Source organism: Perna viridis, chromosome 3, assembly GCF_037379345.1.
Source record: "Perna viridis isolate PV_CMFRI_1.1 ecotype Kerala chromosome 3, ASM3737934v1, whole genome shotgun sequence".
NCBI classification, from domain to species: domain Eukaryota; kingdom Metazoa; phylum Mollusca; class Bivalvia; order Mytilida; family Mytilidae; genus Perna; species Perna viridis.
In genome coordinates this window covers 46,307,727-46,330,506 of record NC_142447.1, presented here as the reverse complement: position 1 = coordinate 46,330,506, position 22,780 = coordinate 46,307,727, and the positions used below count along the sequence as shown (strand labels likewise).

General features: G+C 32.8%; 1 protein-coding gene across 5 annotated transcripts in view; it reads left to right on the top strand.

The window, feature by feature from the left end:
• The window catches only part of LOC148622505 (condensin-2 complex subunit D3-L-like), a 50,751-nt gene that overhangs the window by 3,140 nt on the left and 24,831 nt on the right, over nt 1-22,780 (top strand). For all 5 annotated transcript variants that reach the window (XM_088572515.1, XM_088572514.1, XM_088572512.1 and 2 more), the window contains exons 4-19: nt 2,713-2,788; nt 3,445-3,525; nt 4,533-4,636; nt 5,821-5,910; nt 6,320-6,447; nt 10,439-10,478; nt 11,310-11,366; nt 11,684-11,799; nt 15,050-15,245; nt 15,541-15,610; nt 17,294-17,381; nt 18,719-18,891; nt 20,024-20,164; nt 20,740-20,873; nt 21,888-22,003; nt 22,250-22,438. In XM_088572515.1, coding sequence (XP_088428641.1) covers nt 2,713-2,788; nt 3,445-3,525; nt 4,533-4,636; nt 5,821-5,910; nt 6,320-6,447; nt 10,439-10,478; nt 11,310-11,366; nt 11,684-11,799; nt 15,050-15,245; nt 15,541-15,610; nt 17,294-17,381; nt 18,719-18,891; nt 20,024-20,164; nt 20,740-20,873; nt 21,888-22,003; nt 22,250-22,438 — 1,799 coding nt within the window. The remainder of the gene's footprint in view (nt 1-2,712; nt 2,789-3,444; nt 3,526-4,532; nt 4,637-5,820; nt 5,911-6,319; nt 6,448-10,438; nt 10,479-11,309; nt 11,367-11,683; nt 11,800-15,049; nt 15,246-15,540; nt 15,611-17,293; nt 17,382-18,718; nt 18,892-20,023; nt 20,165-20,739; nt 20,874-21,887; nt 22,004-22,249; nt 22,439-22,780) is intronic.

Here is a 22,780-nt window from a genome sequence, read left to right as displayed (position 1 = left end):
CATGTGACAATTTTACGATCTGGATAAATAAAATAATTTTATAGTCTGTAAAACACTACTGTCATCCAATTAAATTTGTTTAAATATACATACTTCTATTTACATGTGTTTCAATTATAGGTTATGCAGACATAGTGGTTTCAAAATTAAGATTTGATTGATCCTTTGGATTAGCTATTTATTACCCATGCTGACCCTCCCACACACTAAATTCTAATACAACATGTACCAATCAAAACATGTGCCATTTTTTTCTTTAGTTTCAAGATTCCCATTAACCTCACTAACTTTATGTACCAGTAAACAACTTTTTTACTTGTGGTGAGATAAATGTCAAAGGTGAAAGTAATTACAAATTGTAGACTGCATACATATACTGGTTAATTGACATGAATTTTCAATTAAATTCCATTTATCATATCAACTGCAAACATGGAAAATTCCTTATTTGAATTTTTCGTCTAAAAGGCTAATTCTGGAAAAAAACTTTTTTTTTTTTCCCAATGTCTCGAATCACGAAAAGTAAATGCACATAAAAATTTCTGAATTGACATCAGTACAAGCTACAACGTAATACATTATTCATGAGTACAAGACATTATGATAAAGTTTATATTACTTGCTAATTTAGTGACTTTGAGTATTTTTAGCACACTTTTTTAAGACATTGTCTATTAAGGCCACAGTTTTTTAATATGTTGGTTTACAGATCCGCTGACCTGATTTTTTCAGCTAGGAGAAAAAAAATAAAATTGGAATTTCAGTTTTCCAATTATTTTTTTTACTGTCCCCGACTGCAAAAAAAATGGCAAGTACAACATCTACTTTTTAAAATAAAGTTATTGACAATGCCTGCATCTAGTTTTGTTCATTCAACAACTTGACAAAGTAAAATTAGTGAGAAGATCAAACAAAAATGGCAGCATAAATTTCACCACTTCATTTAAATCATGTCAAAGGTTTTGGTAGTTTGGGGAACAAGTTAACACTGGCTAGAGATGATATGTAAAAAGTTCCTGTGAATGGTTTTAAGAGTTTAAAAATCTCATGGATTTGTTTTTATTCACAACAAAACGTAGATAAATAAAGGGGAGATAATTGGCAGGAAAATCAAAGCTATTACGTATTATGTAGAAATATGCAATAGAGCTTATAAAACTGTTGAGAAAATTCATTTAAAACATAATTTGTTGTCTTATTTTTTTTAAGACCATTTCACCTCCATTATTATTGAAATTTTTTAAACAATTTAAACAATTTTTAAATCTCAGGATAATTTTAAAGGGAAATCATAGAGAAAAAAAATTTCATTGCCTTCCATTTAATGACAAATTACCAGTTTTTAATGTATTTTATAGATTTAAGAGCTGTAAGTCAATTTAATTTGTTTCAAATGTTTTAAAAAGGTTATGTAGTCTCATAGTGCAATTGCATATGTAAAAAAAAATGGTTTTTTTTTTTCTTTTTTTAAGAAATCCGTCTGTATAGTAAATTTTCTGTCCCTGAATTCCTCCTGTACTTAGGTTTTTTTTTTATATTGATATTTCACTAAGCCCTTCTGTTACACAACTTGTTTACACCAAAACAATGCTCAATGATAAATTAAACAGTACATGTTTTTGACTAACCCTGTTTTAACACTCACCATGCTGAATTATTTGAAAAAAATGTCTAGATTTCGATATTTTGTAAACTTATGCAAATTAGTTTCAAATTAGTTGCATCATGGTGCTGATGCTGATTGTATTATATAAGTTAAAGGTAGGTGATCATGGGGTGGGGTGGCTGGGATGAGGAGGAGGTGGGAGGGAGGGAGGGTCTGGGCATGCATGGGAAAAAGGGTCTGTTCCCAATGGTCATTTCTGGTAATTTTTTGTCATTTTTCACCAGATGTGGTGGTCACCAGGGGTAAGACGTCCAAAACTCAATTTTTCCAATGCTTGTTCCTTCTGATGGTAATTCAAGCCATAAATTGTTCATTACAGTCGTAAGTGGAAAGTCAAGGGTTCCCAGAGGGGTCACTCATGAGAAAAAATGAGAATTTTTTGCTTCAGATTGACCTAAAACCGGAAGTGGTTAGCATCATGCGAGTGGTGAGAGACATCATTGTTTTGTAGAAACCAGGTGAAATGAAGCACTATGAATCCATTCTGCTGTTGTTAGAGGCTGAGAATTGAGGTCTACCCCTCAAAAACCCACAATTTTTTGTGGCCTTTTTAACTCATGACCTCTTGTTCAGCTGTCAAGTCCCTATTTTTGCTAAAACTCTATATAATATAGCCTCATTTTAAAGCACATTCACACTGCTTGCATATGAAATCTAATTGTGGTTTCCAAAGCCTGAAATAAAATTGCCAGCACCCAAAAATCGGAAAATAGCCCATGACCGTAATATTACGGTTCCCGCATGGTAAGGGTTAGAACTTGAATTTGGCCTAAACAAGTTGTTGACATTGAAATTTCACAGTACTACATTTTTACTGGTAAACATATGGTAAAAATGGATAACTACAGTTGCAGAGAGTATGTAAGACCATTAATTAAACCTCAAATAACCTACAACACCATTATTGCAAAGGAAATGGTAAAAATCTACTTCTATTAGGTACTTTTTTGGACATGAACTGAAGTAACATAAATCAGATGTACTTCAATAAAAAAAATTTGAGCAAAGTCCTTTGCTGATTTACTTTATGATGATAACTATTTCAGAAAGCATCAGAATCAATCAAGAAAGAAGCAGGAATTCTATCAGCATCGTGCTACATAAAAATGTTAAGCATACCAGGTAATATACCAAGTTAAGGCTTTAGGCCATTCAAAATCTTGCTAGAGCTATATTTTTATGTTAAAACTGCTTTTGAACCTTCCCCTTAAAGCGCATAAACCATCCAGATGACCAATTATAAAATGGGAGTATACCTGCCTGGACACAAATAAAATCTGGATTTCGTTTTTCCCCGCAGAATAAGAATTTCCAACGCAGCAGTGTTTAATAGGATGCAGAACCTACACCATTTTTATTTAAGATAGAATTGTTGGGCTTTTACAACATTCTACAAGGCCACACAAAATTGATTTACATTTTCAGTTAAATGAATCAGTCATCTGTGATGCAAAATTTTAACAATTTGTCTTCAAATGATTTCATGAAATTTATAAATGACCAAGGACTTAAAAAACCTGTATTGATGACAGAATGAAAGACAAACACAGTGTCCAATTCATTTCCAATACTGTAAAATATGGGACTAAGGTTCTGTTATTTTTTAGCAATGGACTAGAATAAGTGACATATTGGGGGAAGGGGTTATGTTCTATATCAAAACCAAAAATGGTTCAATTTTTGTATGGTACATAGTTACCACATATTATAGATTAATGACTTAATTCATTCATACACCAGAGAAACCATTGATTTATATATTTTTCCTTTGCTTTCAGGAAGTGTGGCATTTAAGGTGTTTCATCCAGTTTTGTATGAAAAAACAGTAGATTTGATCAAGATGATAAGTACTGTAGGAGGTAATAAATTAATATCTTTATATGTGTCATGATTGTCATCACCATTGTTGTTGTTGGCATCTGTTAACTATAGTTTATATATATGACAACTTGAGTAAAACTTAACCCGTCTTTTGAAATTTTAGCATATTCTTCCTAGGGACATAATGAAGGGCCATTTAGTTTTCAGAGGTTTTTGGTCCAAACCCTTTGGAAATAAGGGGCTAAAAGGAGAAAAATGGGTATTATCATTAGATTTGATAAGAAAAGCTTATTGTTGATATCATCTTAATAATTCAGGTGTCAATTTGTTCCTTTTGAAATTCTGCTTAATATTTTTTTTTACATGGTGGGCTTATATTTAACCTTTTTGAAGTTAAACTGGTACAAGATTGAGCTATGCCAAAGAAAAATCAACTTTTAAATTTTTGGTCTGATTTAAAAAACTTAATCAATACTACTCAATAAGTGGAGAGTAATGTTATGATAAAATATAAGTTATAATTTTATTACATGTATTTAATTATTTTTAGAAGATTGATGTTTTGTCTTTAAGTAAAACTCTACTATAGAATGAAAGAGTAACAATCAAAGTTAAAGACTTAGGATTTTTAGTAGTGTTGGATCCATCATCTTTAGTTTTTGTAAATAGTTTGACAGTTTTCCCTTTAACAACATTCATCCAGATTGTTATTTGTTAGATTGCGCCATCTTTTTAATTTATGAGTACTAATGGTATTTGAGCATTCATGTTCATTAATGCCTGATATTTTATGAAACAATAGATGAATACTGGTTTTATCTTACTACTGTTCATAAATTTTAACTAATCATGTATAGTGAAGATGTATACACGTACATGTACATGTGTATGAAAAAGCACGATTCTGGGTTTCATGAGAAATCTCCGAGATATCTGAATAATCTGATACATTTGTAGCATGAAATTGAGTTGAGAAAATTCTCAATTTTGAGAAGAAAAAAAATTTTATGAAACTGAGTTGAGATTTCTGCTTGTAATGAAATAGGTGGAAAAAGGAAACGAAGCATGTCTCCTGTCCAGAGTCAGAAGGCTGGTAAGAGAGGAAGGGGAAACAAAACAAGGTGTCAGGATCCTACTCTTAATTTACAGGTACAGTTTAGATCTGTTGGGTTGATTAATAAAACAGTCTTATAGAGAAACAGGTTTGCAACAAGGAAAATTGTGATGCACAGGGTTTGATACAAACTTATTTAACACACTAATCCTTTAGGTAAGCAGAGAAATAATAATTAGTCCTGCACTATAATCACTACCTAAGAGTTTGAAGATAAAAGAAGAGTTTAGATATTTACTTTGTTGTAAAGCATTTTAATATTCACACTTTGGAAAGCAAACAGTAGTAAGCTTGCAATAAATTCCCATCTTACACATGTGTAAATATACATGTAGCATCTTATGATATCATCAATAACAAAACATAAATTTAAGCTAAATTTTAAACTTTGCATGAAAAGAATTATTGCACTTATACTTGAAAATGTTTTGCTGCTTAGTATTAAATAAATACAGAGCTAGTGAATGCAATATGTATAGGCTAAGGGGTAATACTCTTGCAATGACCCTATAATACCATTGGACATGTGTACCTGTAATAATGATAAAGCTTTTTTAAAAAAGCCCCACTAGACTTTACACATATGTAGACATTACTTATTTGAAAACTTATAATTTTCCACTACCCTTTGTGATTGTTTTGCAATAGCGACAAGAAAAACATTTTGACATAGAAATGAACACTTTTTCCCCTTCTCCTTGTTAGACTTAGTTATAGTCTGTCTCTGTCTGTCACAGTATTATAGGATAGTAATAAAGACATTGTATGTAGTTAATTACATCACACCAATGTAGCATTCTTTTTCTTATTTCCTTTTATAGTTAAAATTAGATAGTTTTGTCTTGTTACAGATATGTTTGCTAAATTTTGGGCTTGAGGAGATCAATTTCTTACATAAAAACACTAGATTTTTTAAAGTCATTACTTCAAAATTATGACTGATTTCTACCAGTAGAGGTGGTGTAACTATTTTCCCCACATCCATCATTAGTTTTTTTTTTTTTTTTTTTTTGTTTGTAACATTTGTCTCTGCAGTACAACTATATGTCACACAGCCAACTGATATTTTGACAGAAGCTTTGTATAGGTATGCCATATTGTAACCTTTGATTTTGGACTTGGGCAACAACAACCTTGCTTTAAATTTTGATTATATACAGAAGCTGGAGTTAAGGGTAATCAGTTGTGGGCATTGGTTTGCAGATTTCTTGCTTTTCAGGATTTTGGTAGTGATGATGATGATAGTATAGCGGAGATGGCACCACAGGAGATCACCATTTTCAGAAATTTACTCATGGGATTGATACAGGTTTTATTGTTAATCATTTAATTATTTACTTTTTTTTTTGCAACCTTGCTACCAGGCCTGATGAATTAATGGGTATATTTTCTGTTTAAAAATAAGTATGTTCAATGTTCTGTATATAAAGTCATTTATTCATTGTAAATATTGTAAAAGAATTTCATTTTTAGTTATTTGACAATTTCAGAATGTTTACCCTATAGTACTGCTGAACTATAACAGTTTGAAACCAGATAAAGTGGTTCAATCAAAATAACTATTCTCACAAAATACAAATTTATGTCAAGTATGCAAATTACATTTTTTTTTTTTTTTTTTTTGAGGTGGCGTGGGGAGGGGGGGGTTCAGCAACGGTAAGCAAATGACCATTTGTCAGAGTTAATTCTATTTAAATGATGGCAACAATTTTTTGTAGGATTTGATAAGTTTGTTAGAAACAACTTCACTGCGACAGTCTGAGTCATCTGCCTACCATACAGTTCAGATCTTATCAGCTTTAACAAGAAAAGATACAGAGACCTATGATGGACACTTTGACAAAGGGTAAATTTAATAATAATGTGGAAGGTGTAAATGATGTCAACTTGTGAATTACAGTCGAACTTCACTCGCTCGACATCGGATGGCTCGAACACCCGGGATTTCTCGAACACAATTCAAAGTACCAAAATTTTCTCAAATATAATCAATATAAATAACCTTGGATTTCTCGAACTTCGATTTCTTGAAAACTTGAACTGACTAGTCGGTCCGTTCAGTAATAAATCTTAGAGAATAACCCTCACTAACTCGAACTCATCAACCATTTTGTCAGCTTGGGTAATAAAAGGTGTGAAAAACTGAAACCCTATCATTAATCAGTGTCATTTTAGTTAATTACAGGTAATATTTAAGTCATCACTAATTAGGTAGTTTTGATCTGAACATAAAACTGATTGAAGTTCGAGAATGTTCCGAAGTCGGTATGATGAAACCATGAAAGAAAATCGGATGAAAACAAATTATTCACCAATGAACCCCCACTCTGGACGTTTTTAAAAGAAAACACAGCATTTTTAATGTCCACAAATCAACATAATCTTAAGAAAGTGAATGAAAAAGATCCACGAACTAACACAACTTCGGAGGAAGTAAGCAATTTCTAATGATAAAGTCAAACTCGGACCTGCAACGAAAGAAATCCAGAAATGTACGCACTTCAATTTCGCGAACTCCCGATAACTCGAATACATTTCAATGGTCCCTTGGAGTCCAAGCTACCGAGGTTTGACTGTAGTTCTATCAAGAATTTTAGTGGATATTGTTTGAAATGACATAAATTCTCAAGTTAATAATTTGAAAGGGTAAATAATTGCTTTCCCTTTAAGGTTATTTGCTGTGAAGTCATTAGACACTCTCACATAAATATTTCTTAATTTCTTATAAAACATTTACTTAGGGCTGTTCCAGCAAAACATACATGGGACCTGGGGACGGCATTTAAAAAAAAATATATACTTGGTTGTGGGTTGGTGGAAAATGCATCTATGGCACGGTACTGGGCTTGGAAAATCGCTTCTGTGAGTGGTTGTTGGGAAAATGAAGGAACATTCTGTTGAAAGTTGTTTTTCACTTTCTCGAAATGGTCCAAAATGAATCCCTGTCATTGTATAAACCTTTAGTAGAGTTGATTTACGCTCTTTTGTTGTCAGAAGTTCGTGCCATTTTTACAGGTGTTCTGCCCGGAAATCACCCCGTGTTTGTTTTGACATTATTCTTCCGGTATTCTCGGGGTTTTGCTGTGGAGCAATGGTGCAACCCTAGACGCCCGAACATCAGAAACGATGTCAACTTCCGTCGTTTGTTGATGTGGTTCATAAGTGTTCCTCGTCTCTCGATTTTTATGTAGATTAGACCGTTGGTTTCCCCATTTGGATAGTTTTACACTAGTAATTTTTGGGGCCCTTTATAGCTTACTTTTCGGTGTGATCCAAGGCTCTGTGTTGAAGATCGTACTTAGACTTATTATTTTGGTTTATACTTTAAATAAATTGTGACTTGGATGGAGATTTGTTTCATTGGCACTCATACCACATCTTTTTATATCTATTCAGTGTGTCTGAATTATCATCAATGCAACTCTTCCACAATTAAACTTCTTTTGAAACTGAATTGCTAAATCACTATGTAGTCATTGCATACTGATATCAAGAATAACCCATTCTAAAACTTCAAAATGAAAGGGTATGGGCTATGGAGTGAATGTGTAGGTGACAAAAACACCAAATTATCAAAGAACAGGGCTTTTACTTCTGTTCTTCATCTTAGAAATTGTCAGAGAGTCTACTACAGTGGACAAAATTTCCATACCCTTAAACAAGATAGCCCCCAGTGTGCAAATGAGCAGAATTTTTGATATTAATAAACATCAATATTACTTTATACTCTCTTGTTCCTCACCTGCACAGAGTGCATGCAAACTTGAGTGATGCTTAAATACAGCAGATTTCCAGCTGAAAGTGCTAGGTATACAAATAGAGAAGTTTCCTTGAAATCATTGATCCCCGATAAAACAAATGGATTTTAGGAAACTCCACACAACTATCAAGGCAATCATATGGATACACACAGAAATTTCAACTGGTTAGATGAGATACAAAATAGTTCATGGTAATACACCAGCTTCATATACAGTCTTTGTTGTACAGTGTGGATCAATACAACTTCTGCATTATCTTCTCTTCACATACCAAATATCATCGACCAGTGATATAAATTGATAAAAATTTTCTATGGAAAAATACTCTTACAATTGCGAATACCAGGAAGGTAATCCCTATATTCTGGCCTTCTTTGAATTTGCTCTTAGGCAAGACAAAAATTAAGATTTAACTATGCATTGAAAAGAGGATATGTGTGCATAAAAATGAATGTTAATATATGAAATGATTTTAATGTACAGATATATGAATGCACAAGAGGTAAAAGCATTTTTAGTCTATACATGAATATATGCAACATATAAGAAATAGGCAAAACAGTGAATATATATGTTTTTTAATCAGTGTCTTAGCTAGGCAAAATGGAGGGGCGCAGCACCCTGCCCCTCTGCCGTAATACCCTCTTAGTGCCCATTTATAATTGTCTGAACATTACACTTTTGTTAATAAATTACACCAAGCCAATTAAGAAGTGTCACCTTCATTTACCACATCCTGTCATAATTAACCCTCAGGTATACCTCGGCTAATTATTTGTGATCATTCAGCTGATCAGGGTTGTTGGATGATGATCATTTACAAGTAGAAATTGGATCTATCACCATTTCATGGACGGCCAATCATTTGTTAATAATTATTTTCTTTTGTACAATTAATTTTAAAAATATTTTCAAGTTGACAGGTCTTTGTTATGTAGAACCATGGGTGTAAACAATTGCATGTTGCATATGTTTGTTTATTCAATATGTCAGTTATCTCTGTCAGTTCAATTCTTTTTAAAATTTTCTGTATCATCAACAGTACAGGTAATTTTTCAAAAGTTATAATTACACCAGTTAGAGAAAATAATATGATTTTGAAATTGAATTGTAGCAATATTGAATATTTGTTACATTTCATGCAACATTTTACCTTATAGTATGTCATAAATGTTAAGAATCACTTGCCCTTAATCGCCTTTATGGTGTGATAGTATACTGCTTTAAATTCTACAAAAGTAATGTTAATTTTTGTCTACACATCATTCTTGTATTATTCAATAAGAATACATACATACAAGTAAAGCAAAAAAAATTGAATAAAGATATTTCTGACTTAATGGAAACATAAATCTTTAAAAAAAACTTCAAATACACCAATGTTCCTTTTTGGTTGAAAAAACATGATACATGTTAAAGTGCCCTCTTCCCTGCGCACCCTCTATTTTCAAATCCTAGCTAGAACACTGATTAGGTGTAAATGGTATGAAGCATTCATGAAATCATGCAATGTGTTGCTATTATCTGTATGAAACACATGTATGTCACATGCAGCTGAAATATATAAAAAATTAAAGAATCACCATGGGAATACTGTTAAAGAATATATATGAATTTTGAAATACACGTACAAATAAATGAACACAAGTAGTAAAAGCGCTAGTCTATACATGAATATGTGCAACATGCAAGTGATAGGCAAAACTACACAAATAAATGAAATGAAGCATTCATGAAATCATGCTAGGTCTTGCTATTATCTGTATGAAATGTCTCACATGCAGCTGAATTACATAAAAAAAGTAATGTATCACCGTGGGAGTACTGTTAAAGAATATATATAAAGTTTAATTTGCTTCTGTTGGTGCCTATAAAGCTTGGGTTTTTTACCTCTATGGGTGGATAGGAGTGGAAAAATATCGCTTCTAAGGGAGGTTACCCCAATTTTCAAGTGCCTTCCCCCGTCCCATGTATGTTTTACTGGAACAGCCCTTAAAGCAAAATTAACAAACCTTAACATGTGTGATATAATAATACAATAATTACAAAGAACTCATCAATAATTGTCTTTTTCAGAAGACTTAGTAGGCTGTCTTTACCTGGGCTAGCTTACAGGGTAGGTACCAAGGTTTTTACTGATAAATGATTTGTATTCTCAGTAAAATATTAACCACCCCTTTCCTACAATAAACGGTGAAGTTTAAAACATGCTGAAAGCTAATCATACAATATTGTCTGTCTTAATCCTTCAATCAACAAGTGTGTGGTATATTTGAATCACTTTGTCTGTCTATCCCTAATTCAACAAGTGTGTGGTATATTGGAATCACTTTGTCTGTCTATCCCTCAAGCAACAAGTGTGTGGTATATCGGAATCACTTTGTCTGTATATCCCTCATTCTATGCATCAGTCTGAATTTCATCACAAAAATCATGACTGCTAATGGATGGATTGATTTCAAACTTGTTGTGTGGCTTTATATAGATTGGGCATTTGTTGTAAGTGGGGTTTACCTAGTACACAGGTGTGGCTTTATACAGATTGAGCATATGTTGTAAGTGGGGTTTACCTAGTACACAGGTGTGGCTTTATACAGATTGAGCATATGTTGTAAGTCGGGTTTACCTAGTACACGTGTGTGGCTTTATATAGATTGGGCATGTGTTGTAAGTGGGGTTTACCTAGTACACGTGTGTGTCTTTATATAGATTGGGAATGTGCTGTGAGTGAGGTATACCTAACATGTGGATGTGGCTTTATATAGATTGAGCATATGTTGTAAGTGAGTGGGGTTTACCTAGCATGCATACAACTTCCTGTTTTGTTAATGCCTTCAGTTCTTCCATTTGAACATTTTTTGCTTCCATCACCTTGTTTAACCTTTATAATATTTTTGTCATAGATAAAAGTTCTTGATGTCTCTTGTTTTTTTTTTATATTTTGCAGGGACTAAGTTTACTGTGCAAGCCATTACATGGTCATGTAGGATCTCTTGTCAATGCAGTAAGTAGTAGATAATGGGCATTTACTTTAAATATTGTATTTATTAGAGAAAAAAAAGGTATAAACTTGATACTATAGTGCTTACTTTAAAGGTATGGGTAAGTATTTAAAACAAAAAAAAACACGGTTAGAAAATACTACAAAAAATAGAAGATTACTCTAAACATTTATAGTATAAGACTCTGCTTTATTGAATAATTCATTGAGTTGAAATGTATGAAAAAATATGCTTCTAAATCATTTTGTACCTTGATGAAATTGTTAAATACAATTATACGTAAATCTGTTCTCTTTTATTAATATCCTATACTTTTCAGGCTTGTAAATATTTGTTACCCAACTTGCTGATGTTGATTGGTGATAATAAAGTGGCAGCTTCTTCCATACCTAAACACATTCAACTGACCAGAGAACATGCCATGTATTTTATTAGGTTTGTAAAATATTCTAGGTTTGCTATCAAAGGACATAATAAAAAAAATTTCCTTGATTCTCATCCAACTTTTCTGATAAATTTTGGGTAGGGGAATGAATTTTATTTTATGCTACAGTGTCTGTCACTCGTTCCAGAAACCTAGGGTTGTTGTTATCATCATCTATTTGTGCTTGGCAATTGATTTTACCAGCACAAATATATAGAAACAGTTCTTTCAAAGTATATGTGCCCCTACTGCTACACCCGTACCAGATTTCAACAATTTGGAAGCCTTTTCTTTTTTTTCTTTTTTTTTTCAGAAATAGTTGCTAAATGTTATCTTACAAACCAGTTGCTAAAAAATGATTATTATATACTTGGTCTGAACAAAAGGAATATATCCAGAATTTTGAAAATGAAACAAAAGGAGGGATTTAGATTTTTTTTTTATCATGGCTGAAGATTGTGTCTTGTAGAAATGTAGTTTGTACATATGTACCTCTCGCTCTTCATGTCATCATTAATGTTATGGGATGTTTCTATGAAGACTACAGGTAACCATGAAAATTATATACCAGTACCTTTATATCATGACAGTAAAGGATTCTGGCATATTTTGTTATGACAGGAGAGTGCTGAGTAAGGCCATTCAAAGTCAGTTTCTTGGTTCTTGTATCATCTTACATTAAAATCAAGGAGGAAGGATAGGGCATTTCTTTTGCCTTCTTTTTCCCTTTTTAGCTCACCTGGCTAAAGGCCATGTGAGCTATTGCCATCACTCATCATTGTCAGTCGTCGTAGTTAACAATTTTTCAAAACTCTTCTCCTCTAAAACTACTTGACCAATTTGAATCAGACTTGGTATGAATGTTCCTTGGGGTATCCTGCATAGAACTGATGTGGGAATTTTCAATCCGTCGAAAAACATGGCCACCGTTACTAAAAATAGAATGTAGATAAATTCTGACATGGGGGGTAAAAGTGTTCAACATTGTGAGTTCTATCTGCGGTCAAATTATCATTTTAATCTATTAAGCCATGTTGGAGTTATTGCTCTTTTTCAACATTTTTTTGCTATTTTGAATGTTATTTCTTTCAAAAATCTTCTCCTCTGACACCACTTGACCAATTGGAACCAAACTTGGTATGAATGTTTCTTTCTAACTGATGTGAGGATTTTTGATCCATTGAAAACGTGGCCACCATTACTAAAAATAGAACATAGGGGTCAGACAGTGGTTTTTCACATTTATTTCCAAAACTGTTAGGTTTAGCCGAAATCTGACTAGGTAAAAGTGTTCCTCATGATGACATCTATGGTCAAAATTTGGTGAAAATCTGTTGACCCATGTTGGAGTTATTGCCCTTTTTGGGCATTTTTTGCTGTTTTTAATGGGTTTTTTTTTTTTTTAAATCTTCTCCTCAGAAACTACTTTAAAAATTCAATGAAAGTTGGTATTTTTGTTTTGAAGTGCATCCTTAACAAAATGAGCGTTTGAATTTTTGATCTGTTATAAAGCATGGCCACTGTTACTAAAGATTGAACATTGGTGTCAGACAGCAGATTTTTGCATATATCTCCGAAATGGTTAGGTTTAACCAAAATCTGACATGAGGTAAAATTATTCAGCATGAAGAGATCTATCTGTGGTCAAATTTTGGTGAAAATTTGTTGACCCATGTTGGAGTTACTGCCCTTCTTGGATGTTTTTTTCTGTTTATGATGTTATTGCTGTAAAAAATCTCTTCAGAATCTGCTCTACAGAATTCAATGAAAGTGTTTTATAGGGTATCCTTAACGAAATGACAGATTTTTGATCGCTGAAAAAACATGGCTGTCGTTTCTAAAAATCGGGTCAGACAGCAGGTTTTTTTTTTTCATACATCTCAAAATCTGTTAGGTTTAGCCAATAGCTTTCATTTGCTGAAAAAATCCTTATAATAAGGCTTACAAATTGTCTGACAACTCCTTGTTAGAGTTATTGCCCTTAAAAGGCAAAAATTTAACCAGGTGAGCGATTCAGGCTCCTGGGAGCCTCTTGTTATGGCCCTAAATCAGTGACAACGGTGCATTTAACATTAATTATAGCCAGAAAGAAAGATGAAGAACTTGCATTTTTAGCTCAACTGGCCAAAGGCCAATTGAGCTATTGCCATCACTTGGCATCCGTCGTCGTTAACAATTATACAAAACTATTCTCCTCTGAAACTACTTGACAAATTAGAACCAAACTTGGTATAAATGTTTCTTGGGGTATCCTGCTTAGAACTGATGTGGGAATTTTTGATTCATTAAAAAACATGGCTGCCTTCACTAAAAATAGAAAATGGTGGTCAGACAGTAGTTTTTCACATATATCTCCTAAACTGTTAGGTTTAACCAAATTCTTTCAATTGCTGAAATGATCCTTATTGTAAGACCTGAAAAAACTCGGGGATAAAAGTTGTCAGACAACTCCTTGTAAGAGTTACTGCCCTTGAATGGTGAAAAATTAGTAGGTGAGCGATTCTGGCTCCTGGGAGCCTCTTGTGTTTATAATTTACATGTAGCTATAAATATGGGTTGTCACTGAAGCAGTGAGGGGTGGCTTGAGAACATAGCAATTATTTTCAGTTGGGCTAAATTTTGTCAGATGTATTGAAATATTTTCTTGCTGTAGGCTACATGTTTGGTTTTCAAAGAGACATTAAGTTTACTTGTATATTTTGTCAAGGATTTCAACAATATGAAAAAAATTCCATTGCAGTCGCCATGTCTGTCTGTCTGTCCATTTATCCATTGCACAATTTGTAACAAATTCGAAACTACTGTTGGACTCTACTTTTCATTGGGAACCAAATTTTGTGGTTTGACCTACTCATGAAGTTCACGAAAATTGTTACCCCACGAACAATAACTTTCACAGTACTGCTTTTGCATGATGACGTGTATAGAGTCTCCCCTTTCCAGGTACAGAGCTCATTTACTTCCTGATTACTGTGCAACAGAATATTAATTTATCAGGTGATGCATAATAGAAATTTTCATGGCAGTTTTTTTTTTTCAGCTTCTGCTTGAGGCATTGCTTAGATATTTGGTATATTGCATTTGAACCATGATTTGTACTGTGTCCCTATTTCTCATCTACTTCCTGTCGACTGTAAATGTTTGAGTGATGTATTCTTAGCATGACATACATGTAGCATGAAACATTTTGTTGAATTCAAAAAGTATGCTTACACATGTTAAAACCTGTGGGTCTTCCAAAGTGTATTGCTTTCTTCCCAGCTATTTATTAAAGACAGAAGAGAGATCTGTGAACACAGTGAAGACATTATTACAACACATGTGTACAAAGGTGCCTGACAAATCAGAATATAGAGGGAAAGTGGCACAGTCTATTGTTACAATACTACAAGAATTACCGAATACTGCTTATGGACATATGGTGGAATGGTTTTATAAATTGTCAAAACATTCTAAGGTAATCTTTAAATAAGCAAAAATTTATCATCTTAACCATGAGAATATATTATTGATGTTTGCAAATAAGTCGATTATTCCAAAAACTCTTGATAACTACTTATACAGTAGTCTTAAATTTTGCATTTAAAATCTCTTGTCAGATGGTTTTTATCACTGACAAAATTAAATTCAATCTGGATAGCTTCAGTATGAATGTAATCAAAACATTATAACGTTGTTAAGACATTTTTTTTAAAGTTCAAAGTAGAGCCTTCAAATTAGTTTCATGTGGTTGTAACTCTTTGTATTTTTAGATAAACTACAGAGCATTTGCTATGGAGATAGTTCTGTCTTTGTTATCAACTCCAGAGAGAGAACCTGATGGTTTGTATTGATTTGATATCAACTTCTATCGTGAGATTTTAATAAAAATAATAATTCTCTGGTCCTGAAAATTGAAAACTGAAATCTTATAAAATAAAAACAGTCTGACTTAAGTTTAAGGTTAAAATGATATTAAAGTCTGAGGGAAGATTTAATCAAAGTTTAAAGATTCTGGGAAAACAGAAATATACATTGTATATAAAAAAAACAAGACATTTAAAAAGCTTAGTCCAAAATGTATTATTTAGGTGCTATAATCATATTCAGTTTTCTTCATCTACAATGTAAATTCAGCATCATACACAGTCCGAAATTGTACCAAGAATATTTTTTTTCAAACAAGAATATGTAATACAGTGCTACCTCTATTATGTGGTCACTGTTGGGAAATAGTGAAAGTGACCTGTCATGAGAGATGACCTTTCAAAGGAGGTTTAATCGAATGCTACAATTTTCAAAGTCCAAAGTGAAAAGTTGAATAGGTATGCATGCATATGTTTATTTTGTATGTAATTTGTTTAGCAAAAAAAAGGAAGTTATTGGTATGGCATTGTTCTGTACAATAAGAGTCAATAATTTCCAACCTGACTGACCCATTTTGTTTCAATCTTATTTAAACTTTATTTATACTCAGCGTCACATAAATAACATACTGTTAAAATTTGAATAAAAATATTTTCTATGACTTTATTGACACCTACCATCGTTTAAATTGTCTTAAATGACTTGCTCATTCGTTTAGCCAAACGGCTTCTCCCTAAACATTGAATCGTTAAATTCCGGTCAGATTTTAATTCTCGATGCCAATATTTACATTGTAAAAAGTCAGCCATGTTTACAGTGATCGGGTTGCTAGGAGATGTTGTTTACGTTTAAATGGTTTGTCCAAAAACCGAAGAACCCAGAATGCATTTCGGCGTTATTTCGGATATCTCAGATTTATTTTACGCGAACAACGTACAATACCGAGAAGTTGATCAAGCGGACGATTGTCACCGGAGTTCGACGGGAACTTACGAACTTCGTTTGTAAACAAATCGTCTTGTAGAAACCAACATGGCGGATATTGGTATGGGATTTTCCCGTAAGGATTTGTTACGCATGATTTAAGCTAATGAGCGACTTATTTAGGGAGAAGCCGTTTGGCTAAACAAATGAGCAAGTTATTTAAGACAATTTAAACGACGGTAGGTGTCAATAAAGTCGTAGAAAATATTTTTATTCAAATTTTAACAGTATGTTATTTATGTGACGCCGAGTATAATTACTTGTAACCTATCATTGAGTGGATTTCAACACCTTTTGACAATTCCTTTAACTTTAGAATTGTATTTGTTTAATTAGAAGATCAATCAGGCCAACTGTTAAATAATTCATTGACCCTTAGGCAACTGTAATACTTTCCGCAATTCTCAGGTGTTTATGGTGAACAAATTGTAGATTTAATCAAGTTCTGAATGTAGTCACAAAAAATGGCTGATAAAAAAAACAAAATGTCTTTTTGACATAAATGGATGACGGATGACTGTGTAACGTAGGTGGCAGCTGAATGGAGTTACAGTATACAGTATATAGGAAAGACAATCACGCGGGATTGAAAATGGCCATTCATTGAAGGTGACCGTTACGGCAGGTTTGTCTGCATATATAATACCATGTTATTGCCTGATTCTTATATTACAGAGAGTATGTCACCAGAGCGGGTAGTCTATATAAAGCATACATCTCTACTCGGAATTTTATTAGCCAGATGTTCTGATGTAGCACCAACGTAAGTACATGAAAACTTATGTATAGTTTTTTTAATGTTTAACTTCATGAACACTTTCCTGGTCTAGAAATGCAATGTACACTTATGAGTGACATGTTGGTTAACTTCAATGTCAAATACAGCAATAGTTTATTTTTGGTAGAACAGGATGAAAAATTGCAGTACTGTAGCAGGTTTCAGTATTCTTGAACATTATATTAAGTCTCGAGTATATACATGAAAAGCTGCTTATTGACCAACTTACATGTACTGTAATTGATAATGTGGAACATGCAACTTGGATTTATAGGATAAATAATTGGAAAGAATGGCAAAGTATGATCAAGAGTGTTGATGAACATCAAGATTTAACAAGTGTGAAAAACTTGTTCTATGTGCAAGTTAAATCTTCAGGTTTTTGTTCTCCCATAGCGAACATGGGCCTTATCATTTTTTAATATGGGAACATGGGATTACCCATCTCTTATTTGTTACTCCTCCTATCCCACTGAATGGAATTTAATGAAACTTTCACAGAATCTTTATTACATATTCCCGTCATGCACTTTCTAACTCAGACTTAAATTCAAATTTACATAGCAAAACATTGACTGTCATTTATTGTCCTCACGATGCGTCATGAGGGGTCATGGAAATGCTGGGCATCCGCCCACGTTTTTCACACCTTTTTTTGTAATACTTTTACCAAATAAGTTTGTTTTTGTTATGTGGCCTTATTATGAAGGGTTACAGATTAAGTTCAACTTATGTTACCATTGATCAATTTTTACAGAAGTTACGTCCCTTGGACTAAGAAAATTTCAGTGAATTTACAGTTTTACTCCTCATACTGATTAGAATGTAGAATCTTTATAACATATTCACATTGTGAATTTTGATACAATTCAATTTGGAGGTCAAAAGATGCATGTTAAAGGGACGATTTTGTTCTGCTTTTTAGCGGAATTCCACTATTTCAAATCAGAATTTTACCATTACAATTTTTATTTTACTGTATATTTACTTCCTATTTTGCCGATAGACCTTGTAAAATCTTCTCTGATGTTATCAAAATGGGGGAGTGGGGATTCAATATAGTGTGCATTGCTCGCAGTTTTTCTAGTTTATTTTCAAAAAAAAAAATTAATTTAGTGATTGGTAAATTGGTTTTCCATATCATCAGTGACATCAAATAAAGTTATGGGCACAAGAGAAATTTAAAGTCTTGAAAGTGAAATTATAGAATTTATGTGAATTATCAAAATTTATAACGCAGGGAATGTTGTATTATTCACTGCTTTCCGTATAATACTGTACAAGAATTTCATGCCTGTGAATTACACATGTATATTTTTTAGTGTCAGAACAAGAGCCATTTCATCATTTTCTACCTGTTTCCAATCACAAGACAATGTAATTAAAGAGACATTGAAGGATATTGTGACACCACAGATTGGAGCAAAAGCAAATCGTCCTCCATTTCTGATTCCCACACCAGCAATGGATACACGCACTCAATCAGCTGCGAATGGTAAATACATATATGATTAATCATGTGGGTTCAAAAGTGTCCTCCTTAGAAAATTCAAATAGCATCCTGATAAACTTGAAATTTGGATAGCATCTTTTCATTTGAAATTAAAGCATCACATTTGTAACATTATCTACAAGAAAATCAGTTCAGATAACATCACATCAAATCAAAATAGCATCACATTACTATGATACTAAAAGGCCCTAGGAAGAACACTAATCAGATAGTAAGACAATTTGTTCTAGGTTAACTTGTATTGATCAATTTTAAAAGATCAATTGTGGTGTCTGTTTTGGACAAACATCTTGTATATCAATGTTAATTATTTAAATGATTTTGGTGGACTGTGTGCTGGTTACACTTATATTGAATCAGTTAATGAAATCATACCTGTTGTTAAGTTAACTTTTGGCTTGGTGGAAATCACATACTGCACTTGCTGGAGATTATTAATGACAGTTTATCTCTATGACCTTTTACCTTTAAATGCAAATGTCCTGAGTTTATGAATTTGTTATGTTAAAAAAATGATTGTGGAAAAATTCAAAAAAGAAATATGGTGTGTCATTAGTCTTTGCTAATTATGTCTTCCCCCACTTTGGTGGGGAGACGTATTGTTTTTTCCCTTCCGTCTGTCTGTTGAGACATCTGGCTATCATACTTTTGTAAGCACAACTCACAACTACTTTGAAACTTTTCTAGGTAGTTATAACATGATATGATATTGTGCATATTACCAGGTATTTTAATCCACTGACTTTTGTAGGAGTTATACTCCTTTGAACTTTGGAAAAAAAGGGGACATACATAACCAACTTTATTTAAATAAGGGTTCTTTTCCCTTTAAAATCAGGAAAATAAATGACTTCCTGAAAAGGTTAATTCTTACATTCAAGAGGAATGTAAATATAAACATAATTAATTTGTTAACAAAAATAATGAAACTTCATAACTGGAATTTTGATGAAAATGCTCTTTAGTGGGATTTTTTTTTATATCTCAGAAGCAGAAGACATTGCAATAGCAAAAGGGGTCTTGAGCACATGCTGAAATAGTTGATAACAAACAATTTTTTTTTGTCACTTCCCAACTGAATTTTTTGTTCTGTAACAAACTTGTTTCTAAACAGAGAGTACTGCTGTCACTGAGAAAACTGTAGAGAATCTACAAGCCCCAGAAGTGCCAGAACAAACCCCTGTCAATGCTAATGGTCCTCTAGTTCCAGGGAAAACACCATTCCATGGAGTGTACCTGACCCCCTTCAATCCAAGTAAGTTTGTTATATGGGCTTGTAAGTCAGGATTCTAAGCTCGTTAACATCAAGAAGTATTTTTAATGTGGAGTAAAAAGCCAATTATACAATAAACAGAATTTAAAAAAAAACATAAAATAACAAAATAATTAGATCTCACAAGAACCTAAAATTTCTAACTCTGTTGGGATATACAATGTACTACTAAGCCTCATTAGCAAAAGCAGTACTTCAATGCAATTACGTACACATGTACCTTCACAATTTCTGACTCGACAAAATGATATGATTTCCAATTGGTTTGATATTACATTTATAATCTATAAGATAGATGACATCACAGTATAAAGTTAGACTGTTCCTCAAACAATAGTTTTCAAAATGATACCTTTATTGAAATAGTTACAATTATAAGTAAATGCAAAAATATCATTCATATCAATATTGCAAATTCTGGTATGCTGTACAGCAGCAACAGAACCAAATACATAGGAAGATGAAAATCCAAAAATAATTGGTGTACAAGAAGTACTCAAAACCAGAACTATGGATCTTTCTCACTACTTCTACATGTATAATTTACAATATTTCAGACATGATGGACAATGAAGGTGTAACTTCAATGTTCAGACGTAGAGCCAAAGATCCAAAAGTCAATGTTAGAAAAGCTGCCTTACAAGCTCTAGAAAACATTATTAGATTTCAGTCCCCAGATTACAGTCGACAGGTACTGTTTGATGTACTTTCATTTCTCTTGAAAAATTTAGAAATGATTTACCCATAAAACAACTTCTTTATCAACATAATGTATAGGTACAAGAGATCAATATCAGGGTTCATACGGGTCCTTGAATCCTTGAAAAGTCATTGAATCCTGTATTCTTGCCAAAAGGCCTTGAAAAGTCATGGAATTTTATTCAAATGACATATTGTTTTATTAAGTGTTGAAATAAGCTATCTCACGTTCGGGAAGGTAAGTCAAGGGGAAATAATCTGTAAGTGTTCATGGACTGGTTTCCGTTTGTGAATGTCATAAAGGGAACCAGATTTAAGTGGTGTCAGAACATCATGACCTTATAAAGCAAAATGCCAGGAAACTGTAATTTTCAACCCAAGTGAGTTGAAAAAGAATACAATCGTTGGCTTCAAAGGGGAGATGGTGCAGGAAAGGCCAGGTGCACAATCTGTCATTAAAGATATCAAGGTTAACAAAATTCTGTCACGTAGGACACACATTTTGAACCTAAAATTTTCATCAGCTATGTTGGCTAAAACATATTGAAGGTTTTTTATAGGTCAAAGCAGTCTAATCCAGGTAAATCAGGAACTTAAGAAGCTTAGATTTTGCTCCTGTTAGAAGTAATGGTAACACATACCAGGTTTATGAATGTGTTCAAAACATTTGGCATACATAAATATGCTTACAATAATTGAAAAACTTATAAAAAGATGCACATTGTTTGTGGTTTTGGGTTTGGAATATTAAAAAAAAATCGTTGGAAAGTCCTGGAAAATTGGAACAAGAAAGGTGTATGAACCCTGCTATATACATTATTGGTGTTATGACGGTACAATTATGATAGAGAGTTTGATCCATTAACAAGTATTGAATTTAGTCAAAGTATATAATATTAACTCTGTCATTAGGTGATGAACAAACCTACTGTATTCAAAGAATTTTTTTAAAGTCTGCAGAAATTAAAGCAGTAACAGAATCATTCAATGAAATTTATTTGTCTAGGACTTGGATGTACTGGTAGAGAGATGTCGAGATCCTGCTTTGTCAGTCAGAAAGCAGTCAATGCAGTCATTAACTGATTTGTTACTGGAGTTTCCAATAGAGAAACCTCTTCAGAAGTAATCACTTTTAATCTTTAACCTTTTCTTTACCACTTAATTTTTTTTATAACTCACATTTTACCTTAATTTGTTTTTAATAAGATAGCTTAATTGTTAACTCTATGCTTTCTTCAAATTATAAAAGTTTAATGATTTTTTTTTCCATTGAAAATGTTGAATTTCTTAATGACTTTTCAAAATAATCAAATCTCATGTTTTTAGTTCTCCAAATTTTTATCAGTTAAATAAAATACTTTATTTCAGATCTTGGTTGGAAGGAGTAATGCCCCTTGTTATTGACAGGGAGACAACACTTCAAGATAAATGTATGGACCAGTTGGAAGAAATTATTATTCATAATATAGTTCCTTTCAAAAGGATGAATGATGAATCCCACAAGCTTACTTGGGAAATTTTAAGCATTATGACAAAACCTGAATCTGTAGAACTCAGGTAATATAAAGCCTTCTGGGCTCTGTTTTGTTTTGCTCAATATTTATGGTCATTAGGACAATGGCACATGTACTACTACTCCTAACTGAGGAAATTGTGAAGTAAAAAATGTAAAGACCATGAAATTTTCAGTGAATGCAAATTTTTTTTTACAGGACGTTCAGTCATGTGGACAATTTTCACCAGACTGAATATTTTCAGAATGTTTTGTAGCAGCTGAAGCTTTTAATAATCCATTATCAATCATATTTTGCCTATGTCATGACCTTTAACAACCAGAAACAGAAAAAAATTAGTTGAAATACCAAAATTGGATTCTGGAGCGGCACTGGACATTTTGGT